Below are 18,610 nucleotides of genomic sequence, written 5' to 3'. Positions count from 1 at the left end.
TAGGAAAGCCTGTCTAATGGATCATTTATCAAAGGAAAGGTGTGAAAAGGGGAGACCCGGCTTTTTCACTCGCCCCCCTTGGCCTCACATGAGGAAGCAGCGTAAGTATAGGGATGTATCCTGCCTGTATATGCTGATGTCAGGATATACAGGCAAATATTTGCTTTAAGTTCATTTTATATGTTTGTCATTCACAACTGTATAGATTTTTAATTGATGTATATATTCGCATTTATTCCATACACTTTGCCTAGTGGTCTGAATGGGTTAGGCCAGGTATGGGTAGGGGTTGTCGGTATGTAAAGCTGCCATACATCCCTATGTAGCCCCACAACAAAAGTTGGATACAAACATTAATGTTGAGACAGGAGGATCAATTGTAATATAAATCTTGGTCAATCATGGCACAGTATTGAATAGGCTCTACTAATGTGAGCTGCTAGTTTTATATACAGACAGGTAATAGGAAAAACCTGAATAAATGAGTGGAGAAACATAACAAATGCAGGTGCTTCCATACAGGTATACTGCATGATACAATTAAGAAATTAACATCCTATCAAGCTCTTCGGCATGTATAAAAATGCTGAGCAGGCCCAGTTGACCTTGATTTTTGATCAAGATGGCAAGAGGAAAAGATCTCAGTGACTTTGAAACAGAGTTCATTATTGGGGCACAGATGGCAGGAGCTTAAGTCACAGACTGGTCAACTGGCTAGTGTTTCACTAGGAACAGTGACTAAAGTGATATCTGCATTTAGATCTGTGGGAAAGACATCAGAAAATAGGGTCGGAAATGGTGGTGGAAAGAACACATTCAATGGCCATGATGCTTGTGAATTAGTGCAATATGTACAGTAAGGAGAAACAGAACAGCAACTCTTCTTTAGGTGTCTGAGAATGTCAATGCAGGATGGGACTGTGCCAGCAAGAACATATACAAAACTGTGTCTGTATTTTTTGGAGCACTATACCAAGTGTGCAAGTTTAAATTTTAATACAACATCTAATAAAGACTGGTTTTGATTATTTTTCAAAATAAAGTATTCATCTGGCTTTGGACTGTAGTCAAAAACTGATTGTGATATCCCATTGACTCAATTTAATGTGCTTCTTATTTCTAGCCATGTGACTAAGCAGGAATGCTTGCTTGTTTATGTTGTTCTGTATATCTAATTTTTGCTTTCTTTGCAGGAAGAAATGCTGTGAAGGCTTTAAATTTGTTCTGGGACAGTGTATTCCAGAAGGTATGTGAATTTATGGGAGTCTTTATTTTTTTTCCTATACCCAGGTGAATCTGGTTAAAGGGAACTATAGACTGTAAAACTGAGCAGTGTGAATTTTAGTTGCTGTCTTTAAAAACATGTTCTGTTGACTTTGGCTTTAAACCAATGCAAACCTTGAAAGGTAATACAGTAAAATACATTTCCAAGCTTGCTTGCACCTTCTTTTGGTGGTGAGCAGTTCTTGACAAACTCAGGAAGTATACAATTCCTGACTTTGTGTTCCCTTTCACTGTCTTTTGCCAAAACCAATTAAAGCCATGAGGTTAAACGTATTTTTATTCCCAGGAGCAGGGTATAATTGGTTTCAATTGAAAACATTTATGTGCAGATGATTGACATTGGTTTTGAGCTTAAATTATGAACTAGAAATTGTGCGTGTTTATTAGAACTGGATTGCACAGGAATGCCCATAAGTAGATCATTTGTAACTCTATATCTGTGGAAGCCAGTAACTGGGTAGATACGTTAGTGACCAAATAAACATACAAAATATGAATATGAGAATGAAATGATACGATATCAGAATGCATTATTTGATCAAACCCAACTGCCTCAAGTCAGTCACTGGGAGCAGAAAATGAATTAACTAATCCATTATCAGATATTTTCAGGCCAGATTTAGCAGGGGTTTATGGAGAGAAGCAAGTCCTTCATCTTTTAGTAATAATGATACATTCCTCTTCTGGTTGTTCACAACATCTTGCAAGCTTGCAAGGCCTGGGCCTTTCTGTGTGGAGTTTGCATGTTCTCCCTGTGTCCGTGTGGGTTTCCTCCCACAGTCCAAAGACATGCAGGTAGGCTAATTGGAGACTCAAAATTGCCCATAGGTATGAGTGTGTGAGTGAATGGTGTACTGAATGTGCCCTGTGATAGATTGGCGGTCTGTCCGGGGTGTATTCCTGCCTCTCGCCCAATGCACACTGGGATAGGCTCCAGCGCCCGCCATGACCCTGCCCAGGATAAGCGGGTATAGATAATGGATGGATGGATAAAAGTATTCAGCTTTGAACCACTTAAGCTTTTATAATAACCTGGATTCACTCAATTTGGTAATGGTGCTTCAAATAAATGATTGATAATTTGTAAATACACAGGCGAGAAAAACAAAACATGAGCCATAAAATATTATTGCTGAAAGCGGGTATGTCAACATTAATAGCTCACTTACGTTCTATTGAAAATTTAAAAGTGCAATTTTATTTCCTCACAGATTAATTGTGCTAACATTGAAAAAGTAATATACTAATTACATTGATATGGAAGCCAATGTAAAGGATAAATATTGACAGAATTCAGGCCTTATTTTCTCAGAGAATTCACAGCCAAATCTTTCTGAGGTGCTGGGCAACATTATTAATCTGGAAGAAACAAGATAGTAGAGCACGTAGATCACTTGCAAAAGGCAAAATAAACGGTCAGTCTCAGCACTATCATTTGATTAATTTGATTTAATTTGACTTATTTTTAATAATGCTTTAGCCAGTTCTGATTACAGAAAACACTGTCCTGTTTTTATGAACTGTTCTTCATTTTTCAACAAGAATAGTAGCAGCTGGGAGAGTGGTATTTCTTCTGTTTTCACCATAATTCTATCAGATCGTGAGTTGAAACTGTCAAGAAAATAAAACAGTGACTCCAGCCATTGAGTCTGCATTCATATGGGATTTAGTTCCTACCTGGCAAATGCTTGTGTGGGTGAAAGAAAAGCCATGCACCACTTGGGTGCCATACACGAGTCTAGGGCTGTGATTATAGGCAATGGTGTGATGGTAGACTTATGGTTTTTGTAAGAGCTTGTTCATCGTGCTGCTTCATGGCATGTAAATCGGGATCTTAATTAGGGACTAGAGCCCCTACATTTTCAACAGGCTGATTTTCCTCATTGGCTCTGAGTAAAATGGCTCCTTCATAAAATATTAATTGTTTTTTTTTTTTTCATTTTGTGTATGTCCTTTATTTTATTACAGTTTAACTGAAAATATGCTTGTCAAAAAGAAAAGTAAATTGTTTTCATATGTTTTCAACTAATGCACTGGTTTGCTCTCCTTCCTGCGCTGGTGAAGATTATGACGTGTGTGCGGGGGCTCCGTGCGAACAGCAGTGCACGGACCACTTTGGGCGCGTGGTGTGCACGTGCTACTCCGGGTACCGCTACGACAGGGAGCGCCACAGAAACCGGGAGAAGCCATACTGCCTCGGTGAGACTCAGTCCACGCTCGTGCTCTTTTGGGCACCAGAATTTAGTGTGCACCATGAATGAACCTTGTGCAACCGGAGCCAAAATTAAGGGCGCCCATTAAAGTGGTGTGTGGTCTCTGCTTCGCCGATTGTTTTCAGATCAGATTAGCTGTTTACTTAAATGGCTGAAGTAGGGCTGGGGGTGGTATTGTGTTAATTTAATGCATGTTCACTGTCAGCCAGTTGTTTGCATAGCTTTCATCCAAGTTGAAACCACTTTAGCTCCGGCATTCTTTGCGAACCCTCTGTAGGCGTTTAAGACAATGTGATGCACTATCTAATGGAGAATAAACAGCCCGCGTTGTCATAGATTTAAAATCCTTTCCAGCCTGTTCTCAGACCAATTTTATTCCTGGCCTTTACAAATAACTTTTTTTTTTTTTGTTTAAGTCCAAAGGATTTGAGGCTCTGGCAGTAGCCTGTTGTGGGAGAGAAACTGTGTTCTGTTTTTAAATCGCTGTCTTGACATGAAAGACGCGGCACACAATAACTGGATCTGCATGCCTTTGTGTTCCATTTCCCATGCTGTGCTCTGCAGACATTGATGAATGCGGCAGCAAAAATGAGAGCACGTGCTCCCAAATCTGCATTAACCTTCCCGGGAGCTACAGGTGTGAATGTGAGAAAGGATTCTTCCTGGAGGAAGATGGGAAAACCTGCACGAAAGGGGAAAGAGGTAAGCTTATCCCAGGCTTCAGGATACATTCTGCTCAATGAAACAAAGCATTGTATGAATAAAACATATTATTATTATAATTATTATTATTATTATTATCATCTTCATTAAGAAACATTTGCTTTATTTCAGCACCAACCACTGACTTTGTTTTCAATTCTAACCTCATAGTTATGATATGACTCCCCATATGGTTATTGCTTAACCTGTGGGTACCTGACTGCTTATTATTCCACTTTAGCGGGTAGGGTGAATGCAAACTTCAGATGTTGGACCGCAGGGAACCAGCGGCCCCAGATTTGGTTTTAAATAGAGCAATCTGAGCTTGATCATTTCTGCTTCCTCCCCTGAGATTGTCTTCCATTGCTCAGACTGTCTTACTGAACCGTTTAAGAGGAAAAGCCATGAAATGCATTCACAACCCTGCAGGTTAGAGCATAAATGCTCAAACCACTCCCTGAAGCAAGCTGGGAAGTATTTATGACATCAGACACAAGCCGAATCCTGGAGAAATCCGATTTCACAGATGGTTTGCAACCTCAGAGCCCCCCTCTCCTCTGTATATGTCCCTGAGCTTCCCCCTTTATTGTTTTCTGCTCAGATACCAAATGTTTTCATATGACTGGGGCAGTGAAGAATGGGAAAGCACGATGTGGAAACACTTAAAGGCCTTTTAGATCCATTGTGTGTGATCGTGGTCAGACATGCTCTAACCTCTCACCTGTACGTGGACCTTGTCCATGCCTCCAGCTGTGACCAAACCCCAGACCACTGCAGATGTGCTAGGATATTGCTGGGATATAAGCTCTTTATCACAGCTGTCCCATCATAACACTTGGAAGACAAGCTCCCTGTAGTCTTGCGGAATATCCCATGACCTATTAAAATTATTCAGGAGTATTGAGTGAACAACGCTTTGTAGAAGCAATCGCTTCACAAAAGCACAGACAGTATGTTTTCTCTCAGGAATTTAGACTACATGCGCTTTCTCTCTTGTTTGCAATATATAAACAAATCAGTAATCAAATTCCAGAACATGACACCAGGAATTTCCCACCGGAGTAAACTAGATAGCTACGCTATTCATCACTGTTTTGTAAAGGGAAGGATTCAAAAAGCCTTTTCTGTCTGAAAGTTAATCAACATATAAGAAACAAAAAGGGAGTAGGGACAGTAGCTGGCTGCCATGGGTAATAAAGTTTTATATAGCAGAATGTTGCACCATGTGGCTCAGATCAAATTTGGACTATGCCAGTGCTGGCCTGTGGCTGGGCAACTGTGTAAATACCAAAAGTTAAGATTGAAAAGCATACTATGCATGATTTTTAACTTATTTCATAAATATTATGAAATACCCCTGCTTAGTCATACACTTGATGCACTGGTAATCTCTGTCTTTGTGCCCATTTATGGGAAAGAAATTGAGAAAAAAAAAAAAACATTGCTGTACAAACCAAAAAACACAAATGGTGAAAAGAATTGTTTCTTTTTTTCCTTCTCCTCAGAGAACCACTTCCAGAAGTCAGACAATGTAATGAAGACGGGAACGTGCTCTGCTACCTGTGAGGACTTTCATCAGATTAAGACTACTGTGCTTCAACTCAAACAAAAGGTGCTGAACAGACATAGTATTTCCTCGAAAAAATCTTAATTACAGCATTAATCATACAGTCTTGCAAATATATGAACCATCTTACAGACTAAATTCATCTAGAATTGAGTGACTGGTGTATGAAGTTCTATTGTTTAACCAGGTTAGCAAAGGTTAGCAGATAATATATACCCGGGGTTCAAGGCAAGTCCCCTTGTCTCTTTGATGTTGAGGGGCTGCCCCTCGTAAAATGAAGAAGGGTCTGTGTTGATGTACCTGATGTACTTGAAGGAATTTCCTGTTTTACATTTCAGAGGTTTACAACTATTACAACTTTTGTATTGAGTTACTAGTTTGACGGATGGGCATTTCATGTTGGGTTCAAAAGAAACCTCACTGTCTGAAAATATATTGACAAACCAAAGAAACGTTTTACTTTTTTTAAAAACCCCAGCTATTGTTACAGCTCTAACTGATAGCAGAACCAAGCATGGACACAACAGTATGTAACATTACTATGTTGTCTCTCTTCCAGATTGCCTTGTTGCCAATCAGTGCTGAAATAAATAAGCAGATGACCAGCGATAAAATGTTGACATCACACTCATATCTGCCTGGGCCCCCTGGACAATCTGGCCCACCAGGTGAGGTGTAGTCATATCAAAGTACATTGTGAAAGGCGTAGATTCCCTTCAGGTGCTCTGCATTTAAAGTTGGAAGGTCAAATCTAGGTCTTTCTAGGGGGGAGGGGGGTTATCATGGTTAATTATATCTTTTAATTTATTGTAGGGAAAACTGAACTAACTTTCGCCTAAAAAATAACCAAACTTTTGCTTTACATTTGCTGCTGAGAAATTAAGAAAAAACCAGTGGATTTAGCCTGAATCTAGGTAAACCCATCGCTGTTTCTTTAAGCAGAAGAAGGCCTACTATAGCCTAGTTATTTAATGACATTGTTCTTGTTAATTGGTGCTCTACCTCAGGAATGCCAGGACCAAAAGGCTCCCCTGGACATGCAGGACTGATGGGACCCCCTGGACTTCCAGGCCCCCGGGGACTGATGGGGCCCATGGGGCCCTCGCCTGATTTGTCCCACATCAAACAAGGCCGACGTGGCCCAGTGGTCAGTATTACCAGGTTTATAGCACACAACACATCATCCGTCTCAGAATCATCAAGGGAGAATTACAGAGGTGTGAACTTTACAAGACCTCCCTAAACAAGCAGCTCACAGTCCAGGTCTTAGAGACCCACACTGAAAGACTCATGAAATATTTATTGTGCTGCAAAACAAAAATAATTTTCTTTTTTTAAGCTGCATTATACGATTATTTATCTTGAAAAGAATGTACAAGATCAGTCTTCCTGAGTGTTTTATTATTGCAAGAAATATTTACTCCTGTGACCCCCCACATTTCACTGGGTTTTTTCTTCTTCCTCTGTTTTTTGTGAATATTTTTCTTTCTGAAAATAACTTTGTCTGTACAGTAAGGGACAACTTGTGCATTGATTAAAATATGTAAATTCTTATTTCAGTATATTAACATAAACATGTAATGAGAAACAAAGTCATTGGCCAGAACAATATGTTGTAAATATGAAACATTGAACATTAAAAATTAAACATAGCCATTGTTAATTTTAGTGTTAATTTATAATTTCAAATGTTTAAAGTTGGACACTTGCAGATGCAATATTTTCACTGCAAAGTTTGGCATTGCTTCATCAGGTCAGGAAAAAATTCTGTTCCTGTTTTCCACTGGCTATTGTGACGTGTGCTAGGCAATCTCCATGTTGTTTCTGCTCCCAGCTGTGGATCCTCAGCTCGCTTCTTTCTCATGGGATTTCGGTACAGCCACTAGGAAACTAGGAGTGCGCAGAGGATTTCTTGTGGTCCTTGCTCTCCTTCCTGGTTTGGACTCAATGTAATGAGTTTGATTTACCTCCTGAAGTCTATTTGGGTATGAGCCAAGTGGCCTCAGTGTTGCCTCTTACATTGCACAGTGACTTCAAAGGAGCATGTGATATGTAATGTGTGCCGACAGATCTCTCTTTATGCTGAACCAGAGCATAAAACCTCCTTGGGTCTGACAAATGTTAATGGTAATAACAGGGAACAATACTGAAGTCATTACACTTTGTATTTATTGTTTTCTTTGGCTCCTGCCTCATGGTGTCTCTAGGACTAGCAGTAAACTCGTCTGTTTTTGTTAACCTCCCACTTTCTTTATTTGATTGGAATTTATTTGAGTTAGATAATAGAACGTTTGACAGTTTGAGGGAAAGCATTTGCATACTCAGGACATTGTTGAGAAATGCTCTGTGTTGAGATGTTATCTTGTCAGCAGGGAGTAGGGACACATTGTTTCACATTCCAGCTCAGGTTTGTTTCATTATATGGAAAAATCAGATCCTGAGAAAAATTGCTAGATACGACATTTTTATCGCATTCATGTGATTGTTTGTGTAAATCTGTCATACTGCTTCCTGGGCCTGTAGTGTTTTGGTGGAAGTACTTGAAGAGATATGATATCATAGCTGAGACACAAATGTTTGTGGAGATGTAGCTGATGTCCTGCGACCAAACCGGGTCACATATGTTTCTGAGTATCCCATGGTTACGTCTGACATGCAAGGTGTGGTATGTACCTTTTAGCGCCCACCATGAATCAGCCTGTAACTGAGATGGGTCTCAAAGCTTTGTCCCTGGCTGCTTCTGATGGAGATGTCTGCATTACACTCAGTTTTATGACCAAAGCTCGCATATGTCACATAATTGTAATTGAAACCTGCCCAAAATCATTCTTGTGCATTCCCTCACGATTCCGTAGAATGAGGTATTATACTGTTCAGTTGTCTGAATTTCCTTTTTTTGTGGTCTTACACAGGGTCCTCCTGGTGCTCCAGGAAAAGATGGCATGAAGGTATGTTTGGGGTTTTTGTTTTATATTATTTAAACAATGCCATTTTGCCTGGGTTTGCACAGAAAGGTAAATATATATATATATATATATATTTTTTTTTTTTAGATTCAATGATGTGCAAAATCAGCACTAACCTGTCAACAATAAAACAGCCCATCACTCAAGTTCAATTTGAACTTAACACAATAGAGTGCCAGGATGTCAGTCAACAGGAATGCGCAACTGACTTGAGCCAGTTTGCAAAAGATTCACATCTGAATTTCTGCTGTTCATAAACAAAAGGCAGAGGTTCTCAGAGTGAGTTTTAAAACAATGAAAAACATCTTACATAACTGGGTCTACATGCCAAAATATTTGTAAGTCAATGGCAAGCCTTCTCTTTGAGTAACAGTGCTTGTAAATAAATTAATACAGTCACTGAAGAATTCTCACAATACGCACTGAAAGATCCGTTCAGTGAATAGCAAACAAGAATAGCCAACAGTCATAATTGTTCATCCTCACTATTTTATCAGATCGAACAAAAAAAATTAATTCTGGTGACCACTGTACAAGCTCTTTAATGCATTGTTCAGAGAAACAAAGACTGTTTTACTGGTATATTTACAGATATTTTAACATTTTGAATTTTTTTTCCTCATTCGCCTTGTCATATAATAAAACAATCACCCATCATTTCCTTTTGTTACATTTCATTAAAAATTTCTTTCCTGTAACTGAAGACCCAATCTTGTATGAAGTATATTAAAAATAATATTTTTATTGTAAATTTGAATTTGAGTAAATTTGAATAAACCGTGAAAGTCCAGTTCAATAGGATTTAATTGGGAAATTCTTAAAGTAAACCCACAAAACATGTTTGGTTAGATTATGGGTTTGCACATGGAACAGCTTAAGGACAATATGCACTTTGACAGACTTTTTGAGGCTCTGTGTGTCTTTGGTAATTGTTTATGTAAAAAACACTGTTAATGTTCATTTTTCTGTCTGCCAGTCACAAATCCAAAACACCTGGAACAACATACCTGATCTATATTTCCCACTAAGTTATCACAACAATGAAGTCTGTATTTATGTGGGTCTGTGGTTTTTTCATAATTGCAAGGTTTTATTCCGATAAATAGTCAAGTGCCAAATGTCACAGATCTTATTTTCAGCTATACAACAAAACTGTCTATGTTAAGTTTATTTTTGACAAACAGTAGTGTAGTATGCTAAAATATATTACATTAAAGTAATTTTATGGAACTGTTAGTAAATGGCTTCTAATGATATACATGGATGCTATGGTTAGGGTTTCAAAACTGATCACAACTTTCACAACTGATTTTATTCCGTTACAGAAAAAAGGTTTGTTTTTGGCCTTTGGATGTAAAGTGTAGGTGGGGGGTTGGAAATGAGAATATTTCAAGCAATACGGGGCAAGAGACTTCAAGATACAAATTGTCCTTTTTTGAACACAGCAATCAAGTCATCTTGTTTTTCAAATGCCTCTTGTGGGATATAATTTAAGCAAGAAGTGATGAACAAGCACAATTGCCATGACAGCTGTGGTATTTTCAGTATTTTTGTCCAGTATTTTAGTTTTATTTTACTGATGGGATAAGGGTATCATAATGCTTGTGTATCAGAACATCCACTATAGAAGACGAAGTCACCCCTGGAGCCTCAATACGAGTGTGATTACTCCTACTTCTCACGGATGCTGATTAGTAGTTCAAAGAGTTAAGCAAAGCTTTTTTTCTGCAAAACAGCTGTTAGCTGTCGACTTGCCTGGCACATTTAATTAGCCTAATTGGTTCTCCTAATCAGTAGCTAAATAGACCATAGATTACATGTTAGCCTACCAATGTTACATAACTTGACTGTCAATGCTGTTAGACATTTGGCTGTTCAGGGTGGGAAAAAAAGTATTTTCTATGGTACCAGTTTTATTGTTTTGTGTCCCACAATTCCATCAATTATACTTCAGTTGAATGAAAAGGCTACATACAAGTGCTTCCACTAATTTGCAAAACAGGCATCCTGCACTCAATAGTTGAGTGAGCACTACGTCAAGAAGTAGTCAAAGTCGCACTCCAACTCCAGCAAACTTGAAATACAAAAATTGTTTTCTGGCCTTCTTCTTCTTTGTGTGTGTTTGTGGGCTGTGTTCTGAGAATTCAGAAAGACCTACACTGGCACACATATGGTTGTTGCAAGGGCAGATATGTTGGGGCAACATGGAGGGTTGACAATATTTTAACATTTCTGATAAGTTTAACTGCAGGGCTTCTTGTCACTACACTATTTGCCCCTAATGCACGCTATTGTCAGTCAAGCAGAGGCTTGCCATTATCATTAAGTTATATGCAATGTCATCTTTCAGTTTTACTAATTGAAAATGAAAATTGTCTTTGTAGGGGGAGAGAGGGGTTCCTGGACTCACCGGACCTCCGGTAAGAAACTGTTTCTCTCAGGGATTATATATTCAAGCAGCAGGGAGTCATTTTTACCTCCCTTGCAGTGTGTGCACTTACAGTATATGCACCTGTGTTTATGTGCCTAGTTTCATCACCTTTACCTCACGGGTATCGCATGTGACTGTTGTTTCCTAGTACACTTCAGTAGTGAATAGTCTGTGTCATGTAAGGAAGAGAACGTCCATGAGTCCCATTACAGGTCTTAATCCACATCTGGATGCTCCATGTCACAACTGATTGATTAAGCTACATCGTATGCAGCAATGCATGGCATGTACTGCATATGATATGGAAAATGTAGATGCAGGGAGGCTGTGATGCCTGTATATGCTAGTATGACAAAGTGCCCACTTTTAGAACTTAGAGTAATCAAATGTGAAATGGCCTGCAATCTCTGGGTGTAATTATTAAGGTTTGGGTTTCTTTAGAATGTATTGTGATTTCACCATGCTCCCTTTTTTTAAACCATTTGTTCGTTCTCTGAAGCTTCCTCTCCATCAGAGTATGAAAGTTCCTAGTAAGGGTTCAAGAAGTTAAATATCATGGCTGTACCACAGAGCACCTAGTGAAACACTTAAGAACCTATTGAAACTTTCTTGGATTACAGGGATGGGACAAATTTCCTGTCTTCTGTGTTTTGTTCTTTGACCACTCAAGTTGTAATTGTGTAATTGAAGTTGTTCCTAGGGTAAGAAGTCACTTGGGGTACTGTGTCAGGTAGGAATCAGTGTCAAATGTAGGCCTTCAGACCATCCAGTAATCACATTGCCAATCCTTTCTCTTAAGATTTACTGCTTTTGCCAACTAACATCTAGAATTTCAAGCATTTCCTGATTTTCAAAGCTTTCATTTCTTTGAAATTGTGGGGGGATTTCCAAAATAAAAAATACCAAGGCAAGCAAGAGAGAGTGAGAGAAACAAGCATAGAGTGAGCAAGTCAAAGCAAATACCTAATAAAACACACAAATGCTAATGTTTGCAGCTGGTTGGTTCTGACAGAATATCCATAGTATATGGTATTCTAAGAGAGTCAGAAAGACAGAAAACAGCGGGGAATGAGCACTTGATTGAATCTTGAGAAAGGTACTGTGCAGTATGTACATTACTGTGCAAACGTTAGAGACCACCCTTTTGTTTATTTAATTTCAGTAAAAACAGCCATTTAGTGCAAATTTGTTGAGTTTTTTTCAGTGTCACACAATAATGCATTAACAGAAAATTACAGAAAAGCCTCCACCACTACATATAATTTCAAATCTACCAGTATTTGTCCATTTTTTCCGTTGTGCACCCAACTACCACTTTGATCCTTGCACCCTTCCAATCAACAAACAAGTTCTAGATATGTCCTCCAAAGAAAATTTGTTACCATAAGTGTAAATTAATATTATAGAACCTTTTGCCTTCAAAAATGACTTTAACATTCAAACAAACACCTATCCAAATGCACCATAGCTGTCTCACAGATTCTTTGTCATGTGCATCTAAAATGGCTAAAGGAGATATTTCTGATGAGTTTAGATATACGATAATTTAACTGCATATGGAAAGTGAAAGTCAAAGGTAAATAAGTGAAAAATTGGAGTTTCCAAAACTGGAGTTTAAAAGTTTATTGCAAGATACAGAGAAAATTGGACTCCTAATAACCGTGCGAGAACTGGCAGACCACCAAAACTATCACCATTCCAACGACAGTACTTTTTTTTTATCTTTGAGAGACCTTCCACTGTGAGAAGACAACTCAATGCAATGGGTCTGAAAGAATGGTAAATGGACTGCATTTATATAGCGCTTTTATCCAAAGCGCTTTACAATTGATGCCTCTCATTCGCCAGAGCAGTTAGGGGTTAGGTGTCTTGCTCAAGGACACTTTGACATGCCCAGGGCGGGGTTTGAACCGGCAACCCTCCGACTGCCAGACAATCGCTCTTACCTCCTGAGCTATGTCGCCCCTAGAAAGAATGTGTAACTGGAAAAAAACACAGGGTCCCTATTTGACTCACATAAAATCTAGTTGAGTTAAATTAACACTAGACATTTTACTGTATAGTTAGTTTCTGTTACATATTTCTGACTGTAATTGAACGCTGGATCTGTGTCCAACAGTACAGTGGCCATCATTAGTAGGCTGACTTTATTACATTAGTAACTGTGTAGTGCTCTGTTATACATGCTCAGTGTTATCCAATGCATTAAAATGCTATCATTTAAATAATGCCATGGATTGCATAATTATAATAACAGGAAGAAATTAGGAAGGATATTTAGGAAACATTACATTGCGAACTTGAGCTAGAATAACTGGACTGATCAATTCATAAATTGAGTAATGCAAAACAGGTCACTGGACTCAACTTATTATCTTCCATATCTGCTATTTTTTCCTATTAAAGGAAAACAGTATGATTGAATCAAATAGAAAAACTGGCAATGGGTGCCCCAGTGGCTTAGCCAATAAAGGGACAACATTTCTGTGCAGAGATGACCAATCCAGTTTCAAATTTGGCCATTAATCAGAGCTATGGGAAATATGAGAACTGAAAAAATGTTCTACCAAAAATCATAATGTTTTTTTTTTTTCAATTATTATTCATGCCTGTATAACGAAAGGTGCATGCTATAAAAGCCTACTGTAGAATTAATTTTCTGTTCAAATTGTGAACATAGTAGGAATATTGAAATTGCAATCTGCTATATATCTGATTCCTGAATAACAATCAACACTATGAAATGGAAGACATCCAAGCAGATGTGTCTCAAAAGGTGAATCACTGTGTTCATAAAGCAATTCATCTTTCAGTACCTAAGCTATGTACTATAATGAAACCAAAAAACTGTGAGTCCAGGACAGCAGGTCTTAAACTATCTCACATCACTATGACTGAAAGTCTTGGCTCAAGCTAGGCTAGAATTCTTTTGTGAATTGTTACATCCCTGCTGTGAAGATTTAGTATCTGGAACTGGCCTGTCTATTCATTTATCATCGAGGCCTTTTGAAGCTCATCTGTACCAATAATCTGTACATTATCCATAGCTGTGTTGAGGAAGCCATGCTCTGTAAATGCTATCCGCCAGGTTTTTCATATTAGTTTTCCAGGATGTTTTGGATTTCCACGCTGAACTGCTCACGCGCACATGTCAGAGTAGGAACGGGGACGGTTCTTGCTTGGTAACCGCTCGGGGTCGCAAGCGACCAGACGCCCCCCACTGTCCTGCAGTCAGATCAAGCTGAAAGATGAGAATGTTGAAAATCTGAGGGAATGCATTTGATTTTGTTGGAACATTTCGACCAGGTTTCAAACATTGGTGTTTGTGGGTGGAGGGTAATGAGTGTTATTTGTTGAAATTCTATCCCGTCATCCAGGGCCCACCCGGATCGTTTGACTTCCTGCTGCTGCTGATGGCTGACATTCGCAACGACATCGCCGAGCTGCAGAATAAAGTGTTCGGCCCGCGGACCCAGTCCTCGGGGGAGGAGTTCCCCGTGGCCCCGGATAACTGGAGGGAGAATCAGGACACCGTGGACATGGGGTCTGGCGAGGACTACAAACAGCGGGGGGCAGCGAAGAGCAACAGGAAGAGGAAACCAACACGGACCTTAAACGATCCTGACTGGACGATCTGAGAGGCCTTTCAGCAGCGGGGAGTACAGAAGGCGGAGCGCGGCGTGATGTTTAGCTCAGGTGTGGACGCAAGCTGGCCTAAATGTATTTCTTAACCTACAGCACCGCCGTTCAGCACCAAAGCAAAACAACAAGCAGTGTCTGGCCTACTGAATACGCCTTAGAATCCGCAGAAGGCAAACCATTCGAAACACGAGTACATGTGCAGGTGTAAAGGTCAGAATATTTGATTTTATTTTATTGAACTGCATATACACAGAAAGTGCAATTGTATTTCTTATCATGAAATCTTTATTTTTATAATATAGATATAGGTATATATTTATATTTTTTCATATTTCTGAAGTGTCTTGTGAACTGATTAAACATGGATGCTGGCATTATAAGTTTTGTTCTTTTTTATGGCTAACACCCAAGGTTTCTCATGCCTCATTGTGTAACCACAGTTGGGATGTTTATACTACAAATCTGTCTGTGTTTTCTGTCTTATTACACATGGAAAGAACAGACAGGCAAATGCTGCCAGTCTGTTCCCCTAATCTCAAAGGCTTTGTTTCTAAAGCTTTTTGGAACACTGTCCCACTAACCAATGTCTTTCATTGCCATAGTTACTGAGTAAGTGTGCAGTTTTTCACAAAGGCCAGAGTCCAGCAAAATGGCCCATGAAAGAGCAGTTCAAATGGAGGAGCATATGGTAGCTCAATTCGAAGTGGAAGGATTCAATAACCTTGCTCATTTGCCAACCTCTGGTTTCAATATGCCGTTGATCAATATGTCTGTGGTATATTTCAGTTAAGCTACTCAAAAAGCAGACTATTCAGGCTCATCTTGTCTCAGCTGAAAGGAGAAAGACGGACAATACACACTTGAGGTAGCTGGAATTTCTATATATATATATATATATAAACTGGAACAGCAATCATTACGGAGACTTATTGTAAAATGTTAGCCCAGATACGTGGATGGAACTGCCATAATCACAGGTACTGCCATCAGAGGTTATGGGCTTTGAATCAAAGGGAGAGTTAGACAGGTGGGGCTTTGATGTTGGTCACTGCTCAGCACATTCTTTTGTTCACCAGAAGCGCAGAGCACTGGCAGGATGATCATTACAGTAGCATGTCTTTTCCATTTGTACCGAATTAACCTCTCACAGTAGTTTGTGAGGATGTGAATGAAAGAGAAGTCTGCTGGTTGTTTAGTTTCTCATTTTTGAGGCAGGTTGAAGATGAAACAATTATGACAGAGGTTGTAACTTCTCTATAAAAATTTCCATGTAGTATCCCACAGGGAATTACCATATGTGAATAAATTCACAAGCACTTATTCTACTTATTAAGAAACCATCTTCAGTTGTTACTCTGGACCTGGTAGTTTTTTAAAGCAATTTGTCTACCAAATTTTTTTATTTTCTCTTCCCATTTTCTTACTAAATCATTTTATTATTTCAAATGTTGAAGGGGGAAATGAGCCTACCATGCAAGAAAATGTTTCAAAGCCATTTACAGGTGTTTGTTTCTACAGAATGTTCACTGTGATATTAGGCAGATGTGGGTTTCTGTAAGGAAGGTAGAGTTTAATTTTTGCTGTCTAAAGATCATAAATCAAAGAGGAATAGAACAACTTGCCCTGTTTTTCAACCAGAAGAGTGTGAGGTAAGAAAGCATAATCTTTCGAGCACTCACGTGGACCAAGGGTTCCTCCAAACTTTAAAGGGACAAGGAAAGCTTTTAGCTGAAGCTCCTCCTTTTTCTTCACCTTTTTTTTTAAATTTCATGCTCAAATTGTGCTCCGTTCCTCGGAGAGCTGGACATTAACATGCCGTGAAGCGAGGCCTGCAAAACTGCCAACAAGGACTAGCCGTGAATTCTGAAGACTTAAACTAACCTTTTTCAAAAATGCTATTCCCATTTGCAAACATTTATCATTGTGTAAGCTCCAATGCATTTCCCTTTCTTCGCCATGCTTTACCAGCCTCCTATGTAGTTGGGAAAATAAATGTGGACTTGAGCAATTCAGAAGGGAAGAAAAATGCACAAGTCTGACACGAGAAATGTGCAGGGCCCTACTGTTTAAACAAGGCCAAACAGCATAGTTTGATACTGAATTTATGATATTCCATCTGTTTGTCACAGTGGAAATATTGAAATGCCACAAAAAATAAGCACATCACTGAAGCCCATAGGTGATGTATTATAATGGATACTTTATTTTATGTAATATGCTAAGACTGAATAGTATGAAGTATGCAGAGTACTTTGTGGACACGTTAAATTGAATTGCCCTTTTTTACCTCTTTTTTCCCTTGTTCTACTCTTGAGGTACTGTGTAGGTAGTAAACAGCCATAATGTATGTACATGGCCAGGGAGAAGACTGAAGTGGTGAATGCCTTCGGAGTAACCAGAGCTGTGATGTTCCACACTGCAACAGAATTATGGATCTAGATGTGTCAGCACATGGTCCTGAAAGTTCTTTACAGTGCAGGCCATGCAGCAGGCCAGCCATGCTGGCAGACAAGTGCTGGAGAAAGTCCAGACAACTGTGGGCACAGAACAGAGAAGCACTGAGTGATGTAGGGGGAATAAGTCTCACATAGGCATAACTCTGCATGCCCTTTCCATTAATATATGAATTCTATGATTCTGAATTCTATTTATCGACCACCAGGTGTCTCTGTAGCCTCTGTTATGCAGTTGAATCTTAAAAAAGTATCTGGGAGGTTGGGAAGATTTTTTCCAAGACTGATAATGTATTTAGCTGGCTAATATAATCAATGAATACTCTGAGAAAATCACAATTAATATACATCACTCATACAATATATTTTTTTTCACATCAATTAATATAAATAAACATAAATGATTATTGTACAGGATTAAGTGGACAGGTATTATGAAGGATGTTGAAAATAAGATTAAAGTATGATTCATTTAAACAAATTGGTGATTGCTCTGCTCTGCTCCATTGTATGTGTTCTAAATCTGTTTGAAGTAGTTCTGCACAGCCATGCATTAAAGCTGAGTGAGGGCCAGTGGTTTCTGTAAAACGTGTATCCCCAGAACAAATAGCTTATATCACTGGTATCAGTATAGACTGGCCTATAGCAATACCTGAGGGAAGAGCATGCTATTTCAGCCATATTTCAGACTGTAGAACCACAATTGTCATGCAGCCAGTGACCATGGTATTCACACATTATAATGTTGGCCACTAGATGGCAATACCAACCTTATTCATAAAGAATCGGTCTAAAACAATCATACACACATATGGGTTCAACGTTATAAACCAAAGTTACTCATATATATAATTTACGTATAGGCCTATACTTTATTCTTGCTAAATTCTGCTAACTTTACCACATTTTTTTTCTTTCATTTCATTTTCTTTTTATTTATTTATTTATTTATTTATTTACCATTTCTCAGCTTCACTGAGCTTCACTGCTTCATAATGCACTACTGTTGGAGATCTGCTGGTTATAACCTCATGTCCATAGAATAACAGCATTGACTGGAATAGTTCATTATGAATGGAGAGCAGGTCAATATCATTACATAGGCTATGGAAAGCACAGACATGTTCTGTTCAGTTCAAAGGGTAAAGTTGTTGTTGTTTTTTTAGGAATTTTGTTCATCATAGGAGGATATACAGACTCATTTCCAGATTGAACAAACAGGGAAGTTATTGTTGCCTTGTAGATAAACATGCCTCTGTAGGCCTACATACTTGATTTGATCAACTAACAAATTAAACACACAACGTGAAAGCAAAGATACAGGGATAGTCTTAAATCAGCTGCTGCTTTTG

At 38.8% G+C, this 18,610-nt stretch overlaps 1 protein-coding gene across 1 annotated transcript in view; it reads left to right on the top strand.

Annotated features, from left to right (window-relative positions):
• ccbe1 (collagen and calcium binding EGF domains 1) overlaps positions 1-15,185 on the top strand; it is a 43,425-nt gene extending 28,240 nt beyond the window's left edge. Inside the window, exons 3-11 of the mRNA XM_035389939.1 lie at positions 1,194-1,246; positions 3,349-3,483; positions 4,062-4,199; positions 5,705-5,811; positions 6,326-6,434; positions 6,774-6,913; positions 8,679-8,714; positions 11,117-11,152; positions 14,541-15,185. Coding sequence (XP_035245830.1) covers positions 1,194-1,246; positions 3,349-3,483; positions 4,062-4,199; positions 5,705-5,811; positions 6,326-6,434; positions 6,774-6,913; positions 8,679-8,714; positions 11,117-11,152; positions 14,541-14,801 — 1,015 coding nt within the window. The 3' untranslated portion in view covers positions 14,802-15,185. The remainder of the gene's footprint in view (positions 1-1,193; positions 1,247-3,348; positions 3,484-4,061; positions 4,200-5,704; positions 5,812-6,325; positions 6,435-6,773; positions 6,914-8,678; positions 8,715-11,116; positions 11,153-14,540) is intronic.
• Positions 15,186-18,610: the final 3,425 nt, after the last annotated feature.

This window comes from Anguilla anguilla, chromosome 14, assembly GCF_013347855.1.
Source record: "Anguilla anguilla isolate fAngAng1 chromosome 14, fAngAng1.pri, whole genome shotgun sequence".
Lineage (NCBI taxonomy): Eukaryota > Metazoa > Chordata > Actinopteri > Anguilliformes > Anguillidae > Anguilla > Anguilla anguilla.
Note: the sequence above shows the minus strand (reverse complement) of the source record. Positions and strands in the feature narration are given on the sequence as shown.